We start from the raw sequence: 8,619 nt of genomic DNA on the forward strand, positions 1-8,619 counted from the left end.
TGGGAAGATTAAATAGGAGGGACAACATCCAAATAGGCACATAAGGGTTCTCCATAAACTCATTTCTGCCTTGAACACTACCCAACCTGGCTTAGGCTCTGGACATTCTAGCCATTTCTTGAGTGACAGTCTGGAGTCCTCGTCTTTAAAGCCGCGATGGGCAGCCTAGATTTGGCATGGACTGGCCTGCAATCTGCAGGCACTCGTCAATACAGTGAGCCAAAAGAAAAGGCCACCTAATTATTTGTGTATCACTTGAGTATGTTACTAGGCACATGGGCTTGGAGTCAGGCTCACTGCGTTCAAATCCTACTGCTGCCACTGACTGGCTGCATGAGTAAAGCATTTAATCTGTCTCACTTTCCCCGTTTGCAAAGTTGGAGGTTGGTTTGGGATAATTTAGAAGACTAGATTCTACAGAAGGTTGCCAGACATAACAAGTAAAACAAAGGACACTCAGTTAAATGTGAATTGTAAGTAAACAATGAATAATCTTTTAGTATTGCGTGGGACAAACTTAAACTAAAAAAAAAATATATATATATATACGCAATTCAAATTTAACTAGGTGTCCTGCATTTTTAATTTTTTTTTTTTGCCTTTGTGTGTGTGTGTGGGGGGGGTCAGGTATCCGCATTAGCTCACCTATCATATTAGCAGAACCAGGAATTTTATCCATTATACATGTGAAGACACTGATGTTATTGATGCTGGATATTTTAGGCAAGTTCCCAGAGCTAGGACATAGCAGATGTAGGACTTGAACTTAGATTTGGCTAAATTGCAAATCTTAAGCCATATTCCACCAATGTCACTGGAATATTATAACAGGAAGAAATTCTAAAGATCAACTGATCTAATATTCTTTTTATGCAGACTAGAAAGCTGTGGCCAGTTCGAAAGTCTCATCCCCATTCTTTCAGCATTCAGTGATCAATTCTGTTGTCACAGCCCCTCAGGGCTAAATGCTTGGTCCCTTGTCCCCAGTGAAAGTGGCTAGCTGAGTCTAGCAAATTCATCCATATTTAACTGCCAGTTAAAAGGCTAGAGCAGATCACACGACAAACCATAGGCCTCCTTAGGAAAATGCTCATTGGAGATCTCTGGGAGATAACAATCCCTGCTGGGTGAGCACTTAGTGGCTCAGAGAGGACAACTGGGCCTTCAGAGGCAGATACAAGCTTGATGGAATCCTAATTCTGCCACTCAGCAGCCATCAGCTTGGGAGAGCAATTTGCCCTTCTTGAGGCTCTCTTGCCTCGCGTGCAAAATGAGGATAATGATAACAACCAACAATAACTGCTGTGCCTTGTCTGTGGATAGTGGGGTATTGGAGCACTGGGGCCTGGAGCTCCTTTCTCAGTAGCTGTGTGACCTTGGGCAGGCCACTTCACCCCTCTGAGTCTTCACATCATGGGATTACATAAGACAACGCAATGTAGAAAACTGTGTATATATAAGTGCTCAATTGGTGGCAGGATGAGGTGTAAGAAATTTTGAGCAAAGCTTTCATGGGCAGGGAGGGGCACCTACATGGTGCTGTTCCAACCCAGAAGTCTGGCATGCAACTGGCCACACAACTGACCCACAAACAAATCACTTTAATTCTTTTGTTTGTTTGTTTTTGAGCAGGAGCTGGGCCTTGAGGGCTTCTGCCCCAGCCCCGTACCACCTTTATGATACAACCCATCACAGCTGGATTTAAAAAATACACAAAAATATATATAATATACATTATAAAACCTAGGTTGGGTTTGGAGGTGGCCTGAGCAATATGCAAACTGTGAGGACCTTCAGGAAGCTGAGGGGCGGGTGGGGCTGAGGAAGGGAAGGGACACAGTACTTCATATGAAACTCATAAATACCCAGAGATTGCTGGTGGCTATTGGACAGGCTGAGCTGGCTCTGAGGGGTCTGGGTGTTGGGAACGGCACCAGGAGAAAGTTAACCTTCAGTCCTAGAACTGGGTCTGGGAAGCTGCTGCTCCAGGCCAGGGAGACTGAGGTGGGGAAGAAAATAAGGGAGCTGCACCCACCAAGGGGAGCTGTGCTCACCATATTGTGGGCAAGAGAAAGCATCAAAGCCTTCTGCCACCCCTTCTGCTCTGCCCAGAAACTGGTACTTCATCTCCCTACCTGGCCCTCAAGCCTGTTTCTGAGTCCAAGTCTGCCCCAGGGTCACCTCTTCAGGAGGCTGTTGGGGCACTTGGGTGCAAACCCTGGCCAGGGCAGCTTGGATGGGGTTGTCAGAGGAGGCCCTAACAGGGTAGGGCTGGGCCTGGCCCACAGAAGCTCCAGCAGGCCTGTGGCCCCTGGCTGGCTTGCAGCAGATTGAGGGTGACTAACAGGTATCTAGTAGCTGTTGGATGCCCTCTTCCTGCCTGGCTGGAAGCGGCTATTTCCCCGCATTATTGAGACTCTGGAAGGGAGATGGTCTGTTCTGGCTCTCAGGCTAGCCACCCTTAAGGAGACTCAACTCCTCAATCCAGCTCTGTTCCCGCCCCACAGGGCAGACCCGAGACCTCAGATCCCCGTGGCCAGCCCCTGCTCCAGGGAGGTAGGTAAACTCAACTCTGCCCAACCCTCCAGTGGGTCCTTTAACTTCTGTGAGTTTCAGCATCTCATCTGAAGCACAGAGACCCATGCTCGCCTTGCAGGATCTGAGGATGGCATGAGCTCTGCCAGGAGCCTGGTACCGTGCCTGGCATGCAGTAGGTGCAAAGTAAGTGTGAGCCTCTTTCTCCCCACCTGATACTCTTCTTCCTGGGGCCCCTGCCTCTGACCCCTCCACCTCCATTCCACCCTCACCTGCCCATCACACTCTCCTGGGGGTGGGGGCCCGTAGCCACACGCCTGAGCCTGAAGGTGTCCTCACACCCTCGCCTCTGAGGTCACTGGAGGCTGGGCAGCGCTGGGTGATGGTGGCTCAGCGTCCCAGGCAGGCCGCTACCCACTGAGCCCTCTTCTCCCACAAGTAAAGCGCAGAACAGTGGCAGGGAGTGTATGTGGTGGTGGGGTGGGGAGGCCTCCTGGGTCCTGGGCCTGAGGCCTGGTGGGCAGACGCGTCCTCAATCCTAGACACCCCGGGGGAGCCAGGCAGGTGTGCGGAAAAGATGTTCGTCCTGGATCCTGGTGGGGAGTGGGGTAGGGGGCACCCTAGTCTTTGACAAGCTTGTAGACATGGTGCTGGGCCCCATGCTCACTGGTGGACACTTCAAAGACGAAAGCAATGACGAGCAGGGTCTCCTGGGAGTCCCGGCTCGTGACCACCTGGGGTAGGAAGGTTCAGAGGTCAGGCAGAGTAGGGCCACGGGGGAGGGGGGCTCAGCAGGCCCTTCTGCTTTCCGGGTCTCAGTCTCATCATCTGAGCGTCCCACCCTTTGAGACCCCTGGCCTGTGGGTGTCCTGTGAGCCGCCCCCGCCCCATGACCCCTGTTGCCCCCCACACCTGTAGGATGGTGAAGTTCTCCAGGACGCTGTTCATCATGTACTTCTCGGGTAGGTGCTTCAGCTTGTGGATGAAGTTGATCATGTACTCGCACATGGGTGAGCGGTGGATGCGGTACACAAAGCGCCCATTCTCCAGCCTGGCATACTCTGTCTGTGGAGAGGCACCAGGAGGGGGTCACCTGGGCATGCCTGCTCCCAGCCCCAGTATGCCGTGTTCCCCAGACCCCTACTCACCTCCACTTTCTCCACCACCTGCTTGCCAAAGGAGCACACCTTGGTGGACACGCTGATGGTCATGCTATCAGCCGAGCTGTACTGGGAGCTGACCCCATAGAAGGTTCCTGGGCCTTCCTGGATGGTGCTGTTGAGGTCAGCCTGGAGGTGGGGGCAGGGAGGGCATGACCCGCGGGCAGAGGCCAGGGGGAGGCTTCCTGCCCAAGGGACCATCTCTTATTCTGCCCACAGGCCACAGGGAGGAGAAGGCAGGATCAAGGGTCAGGGGTCAGTGGAGAGTGGGCCTGGGTGTGCTACCCATCTCAGTGGTGCTGGAAGCAAGAGAGGGACCAGGGAAGCTCACCCAGAACTTGACGAGGAAGAAGGCATTAGGGGGTCCCTTCTCATAAAGCTCCTTCAGGCCCCCCTTCTTCTCGGGGAACTTGTCGTAGATCTGGCGCACGTCGACCGCCTCCAGGGGAGGGTCTGAGAAGGCGGGGTTCGTCTGACCGATGTGCACAAACAAGTGTTTGCTGTACTGTGGGGAGGGCCCAGTACAAGGTCAGGAGGAGAGGATTCGAGGGTGGGCCGTGGGGGCTGCATGGGGACAGAACTGCCTGTGGCTTCCTGAACAGGCTAGATCCCCAAGCCCATGACCCTGCGGGTCTGTGGTCTTTGGCTAGGAGCTATGCCCACAGATCACCACGCCAGAGCCTCTCCATGATTGCAGAGTCTGCCCCTACCCCAACACTTTACCGTGTCAGGGTCTCGCTGCACCTCCATGAAGGCGGAGTACTCGAGGAGTCGCAGCCGGGAGGAGGCGATGGTGCGGTCCTGCCATCCGGGCACAGAGGCAGCAGCTGGGGGGGGGCGGGGCCAGGGGCTCATAACCTGGTGGGGGGCGAGATGCACCCACAGCCACATGGGTGTGTGGCTGTGTGCAGAGACACCCCTGGCCGGCACACAACCTTGGTGCAAACCACAAACGGAGCACCGGTTGGGGTGGAGCACCGGCTGGGGTGGAGCACCGGTTGGGGTGGAGCACCGGTTGGGGTGGAGCACCGGTTGGAGTTTGACACCACCAGCCTCCCCCGGCCAGGCGTCCTTATACAATGTATCACCTACACAACAATGGGCATGACCCTTGTAGTACACATCCACTTTCTCCTGATTCAGCCGTTCATGTGTGTTCAATAGAAAATGCACACATTATAGAATAAGGGAATCCCACCCCTTAGAGCGAAGCCCTACTGAGATTTTGGTGTATTTCCTTATAGGGTGTTTTCTATTTATACACACACACATACATATGTATGCATGTAATACTTTCGGTGATGTGTACTTGTAACTGTGTCTTGGTTACATGATTTTGTGCCAGTTCTGGAAGCAACATTGTGAAAAATAAAGGGCTAGTGCCGGCCTGCCCCCCTCCCCTATAAGATGCCCCCCACCCCACTTCCAGTGCAGATATGCACCCACAGGGGCTCAGCTCTCCCGAGCAGAGGTGCAATGATGGGGGGAGGCAGGTGGTGGCAGTTCTGTGGGGTACTTACTGCTGAGGGGTGGCGGCAGGGGCGGCTGGATAGGGTAGGCTGGCTGTGCAAAGGGCTTGATGCTGTGGGCAGAACAGCTTGCTCAGTGGGTTCACCTGCAACCCACCTTCCAGGCCCAGCCATCGCCAGGCCGTGTGGGGAGCTGCCCAGCCTGTGCCTGGGGCCTCCGTCGAGGCCAGGGAGAGCATGCTGATAAGCTAACTCACAAGCTTTTGGCTTTCTTCATACTTTAACATTCACGAAATCCTGCCGCATCTCACAATGGATGCAGACATTTAATGTGGCGTTTCAACCCCAGCCTCCCCTTCCCACCCTGAAAAGCGGTTCATTACTGAGAGTTGTGTCTTACTACAAAAGATATCTTTAGAATCGAAGAAATCCAGTATGGACATACTTGACTAGCTGATTCTCTAACTGAGTCGGAGATGAACCAAGGAATACAGAAAAGCAAGGACAGATGAAGGACTGCATGACCAGTGGGCGATGGGCGGGAAGATGAGTAGGACTAATGAACGAACAAATAAATGAATGAAGCTACCCCAGTACTCTACTTTGGAACTAAAACTTTCGCTCAGCTGTTACTAGAACCCAGAGGGGAGGGAAAGCACCACCTGGCTGCCAGGGGGAAGAAAGGAATGTGGGAAGGATAAGCCTCCATACTCACTCCTGAGAGGGTCCAGGCTGCTGTCCCAGGAGTGGGGGGCTGCTCCAGAACTGCAGAGATGGGATAAGGCCAAGAGGCCCCTTAGTATCCTCAGCCTCCTCCAGAGCCCAGCCTGTAAGACACATCCCCACCCAGCCCCACCTCCCAGGACCCCTGTACCCGTGAGGAAGTGGAGAAGACGGCCTGGGGCAGAGGGGAGGGTGGGCTGAACTTGTTCTGCAGGACACTGGCGGAGACAATCTGGGCAGAGGACATGGATGCCATGCTCTGGAGGGCTTTGTCCTTGGATACTTGGTCCTGGGGAGGGGAGGGGCCAGGTGAGGCCTGGGACAGGCCAGAGACCAGGACAGGGCTTGCCTCGGGGGTGCTGCTGTGGGGACAGGCCCTCCGGGTGCTGGAGCCCTGGCCTGGATTTCACCTGGACTCTGTCATATGGTTTCAGGAGAGTCTCTACCCCTCTCTCCACCTCAGTCTCCTAAATGTACCTTAGCCCTATGACCTTAGCCCTATGACCACAACCCACAGGAAGAAATGATGCCATTTTGTAACCCAGTATATACCAAAATATTTCCCCTTGGTATACTCTCATATTATCTATTCTGTTTCATCAGTGGTCCTCAAAGTAGGGTTTGTAGAGCAAAAGTACCAGTGTCACTGGGGAACTTGTTAGAAATGCAAATTCTCAGGCACCAGCCCAGACCTGTCAAGTCAGAACTTCTGGGGCTGGGGCCCTGCCGGGTGCTTTAAGAAGTGTTCCAGGTGGTTCTGTGGCATGCTAAAACTTTGGTGTCACCATATTTCATTTTTTAAAAATGCTGCTTGTAATCTATCAAAATGAGTTCTCAATCCATAGTCTGAAGTCCTGTACTAAGTGCCAAGATGTTCCCCACCTACCCTCCCCCAGGAGTGGAGGCGGGGGCGGGGCAGTGCTACTTACCAGGTTCATGGCCTGCGAAGAAGAGAGGAAGGATGGGTTAGAGGAGACATACAGAAGGGCTGTATGGGGGAGGGATTACTGCCACCCACACCCTACAACACTCCCACCCAGAGGGAGTGACGACCAGCTAGGGGTGTCCTAAAAGGGGAGGACAAGGGAAGAGTAGGCTGGACACCTGGACAGTGAACCAAGCTGGCACCTCTTAGTTCTGTCTGGGTCCTCTGAAGCTGGGCTATAGGTATGGGGGGCTGGGAATGGGAGGCCCAGTCTGCTGAGCACCTGTGGGCAGGTAAAACAGTGGCCCAGGCCACGAACTCCAGACTCAGAGAACTTCAGCCTCAGATCAGTGAGGACTGAGTATCTGATAGAAGGACATGCTCTGTCCACCCTGCGGACCAGTATCTCCTGCCCACATGAAATTCCCATGCAATTAGCAAGCAGCAATTAGGAGGAAGGAGAAAAAGGAAAATGGAGAAGAGGTAAGAAGGTCTTAGTGGCCCCCAGATGGTTTTCCTCTCCCTCACTCTAGGGCTGGCTGTTCCCTTGTGCTTCTGCTCAAGAACAGAGCTTCAGCCAAAAAAGACGCACAGCCCCAGGGGCCGCGGCTCAGGATAGCCTGATATGGTCTCTGGGTTTTCTGCTGCCACTTGTGTTTCTGAGGCCGCCTCACAGCAACTCAGCTCCTTCCCTGCCCTGAGCTGGGGTCAGAGAGCATCAACAGGCCTGGGCCTGAGAGGGTGCTGGGCAAGGCTGGGCCAGGTGGCAGGGGGCCCCATACCTTCAGCTTGGACTGAATCTCCCGAGATTTCCGCCTGGCTAGAACCTGCAAATGGCTAGAGACCTGTAGAGAGAGAGAGAAAGAGAGAGAGAGAGAGAAAGCAGAAAACAAGGCAAGAACAGAGCTTCAGCCAGAAAAAAGACACAGTGGGGCCGGAGAACTGGCCAAGGCGGAGGCCTGAGCAACGCAGAGATAGCGGTGGAGGTGCCACGTGTGAGGGGCCGAGGAGGGGCTGAAGGCTCCAGCCAGGTGCTCAACGTACCTTGATGCCAACCTGGTACTCCCGCACCTTCTTCCGAGCTAGAACCTGTATGTGGCTGGACACCTAGGGGCCGGCCCGCGTCCCACCAGAGAGGAAAACAGACAGTGAGCACTCACAGGCACGGGGCAGCCACGCATCTCTGGGGGGCCAGATACAAGTGGGGGTGAAGACTGGGCCCCCTGTGGGCTGATACTTCTCAGACCTACCTATTCTTCTTTCCTCTTGGCTCTGCCTTGATAAGGAACTTACAGTGGCTTCCAGGATCACCATGCACAACTCTGTGGTTTGTTCACTGCACAAGAGCACCTGGCCCGGATGGTACACGTGAGTGATGAAATCCAGCCCAAGCTGTGCTGGCAAGTTACGTGCCAGAGAAAGGGTGTCTTTTATATTTTTCCAAAATGGGGTGATATTTTTTTCCTCACAGATGTCCTCAGTGGAGGCACCTTTTTCTAATTGGCACCAGAGCGTCTAGCAGGGTCATGGTGCTGTTGGCCATTGGATTAGTGTCCCAATGCCACATTCTCCACCAAAGCTTCCCCTCCATCAGTTTGCCAGCCTATAAAATCCAGGCCTGGTCCTGCTTGTGCTTTGCTCATGCAGCCTCTCCCTCAACACACCTTCCTTTTCCGTATATAAAATATATTATTTCTATATTATATGTATATAGAAGGTAGTCTTAATTGCATTTGTTCTGCAGTGACCTCTTTCCTGGCAAACCTGAGCTGCTCACACTCTTGGTGCCTACCCCTTTGCTCGAACG

At 53.5% G+C, this 8,619-nt stretch overlaps 1 protein-coding gene across 1 annotated transcript in view; it reads right to left on the reverse strand.

Annotated features, from left to right (window-relative positions):
• Positions 1–1,581: 1,581 nt before the first annotated feature.
• The window catches only part of TEAD3 (TEA domain transcription factor 3), a 22,597-nt gene continuing 15,559 nt past the window's right edge, over positions 1,582–8,619 (reverse strand). The window contains 11 exon segments of the mRNA XM_077159411.1: positions 1,582–3,269; positions 3,448–3,600; positions 3,684–3,824; positions 4,027–4,200; positions 4,419–4,524; positions 4,526–4,553; positions 5,216–5,277; positions 5,880–5,929; positions 6,039–6,176; positions 6,817–6,828; positions 7,857–7,919. Of these exon segments, the coding sequence (XP_077015526.1) occupies positions 3,156–3,269; positions 3,448–3,600; positions 3,684–3,824; positions 4,027–4,200; positions 4,419–4,524; positions 4,526–4,553; positions 5,216–5,277; positions 5,880–5,929; positions 6,039–6,176; positions 6,817–6,828; positions 7,857–7,919 (1,041 nt within the window). The 3' untranslated portion in view covers positions 1,582–3,155.

The sequence above is a fragment of the Tamandua tetradactyla genome, chromosome 5, assembly GCF_023851605.1.
Source record: "Tamandua tetradactyla isolate mTamTet1 chromosome 5, mTamTet1.pri, whole genome shotgun sequence".
NCBI lineage: Eukaryota > Metazoa > Chordata > Mammalia > Pilosa > Myrmecophagidae > Tamandua > Tamandua tetradactyla.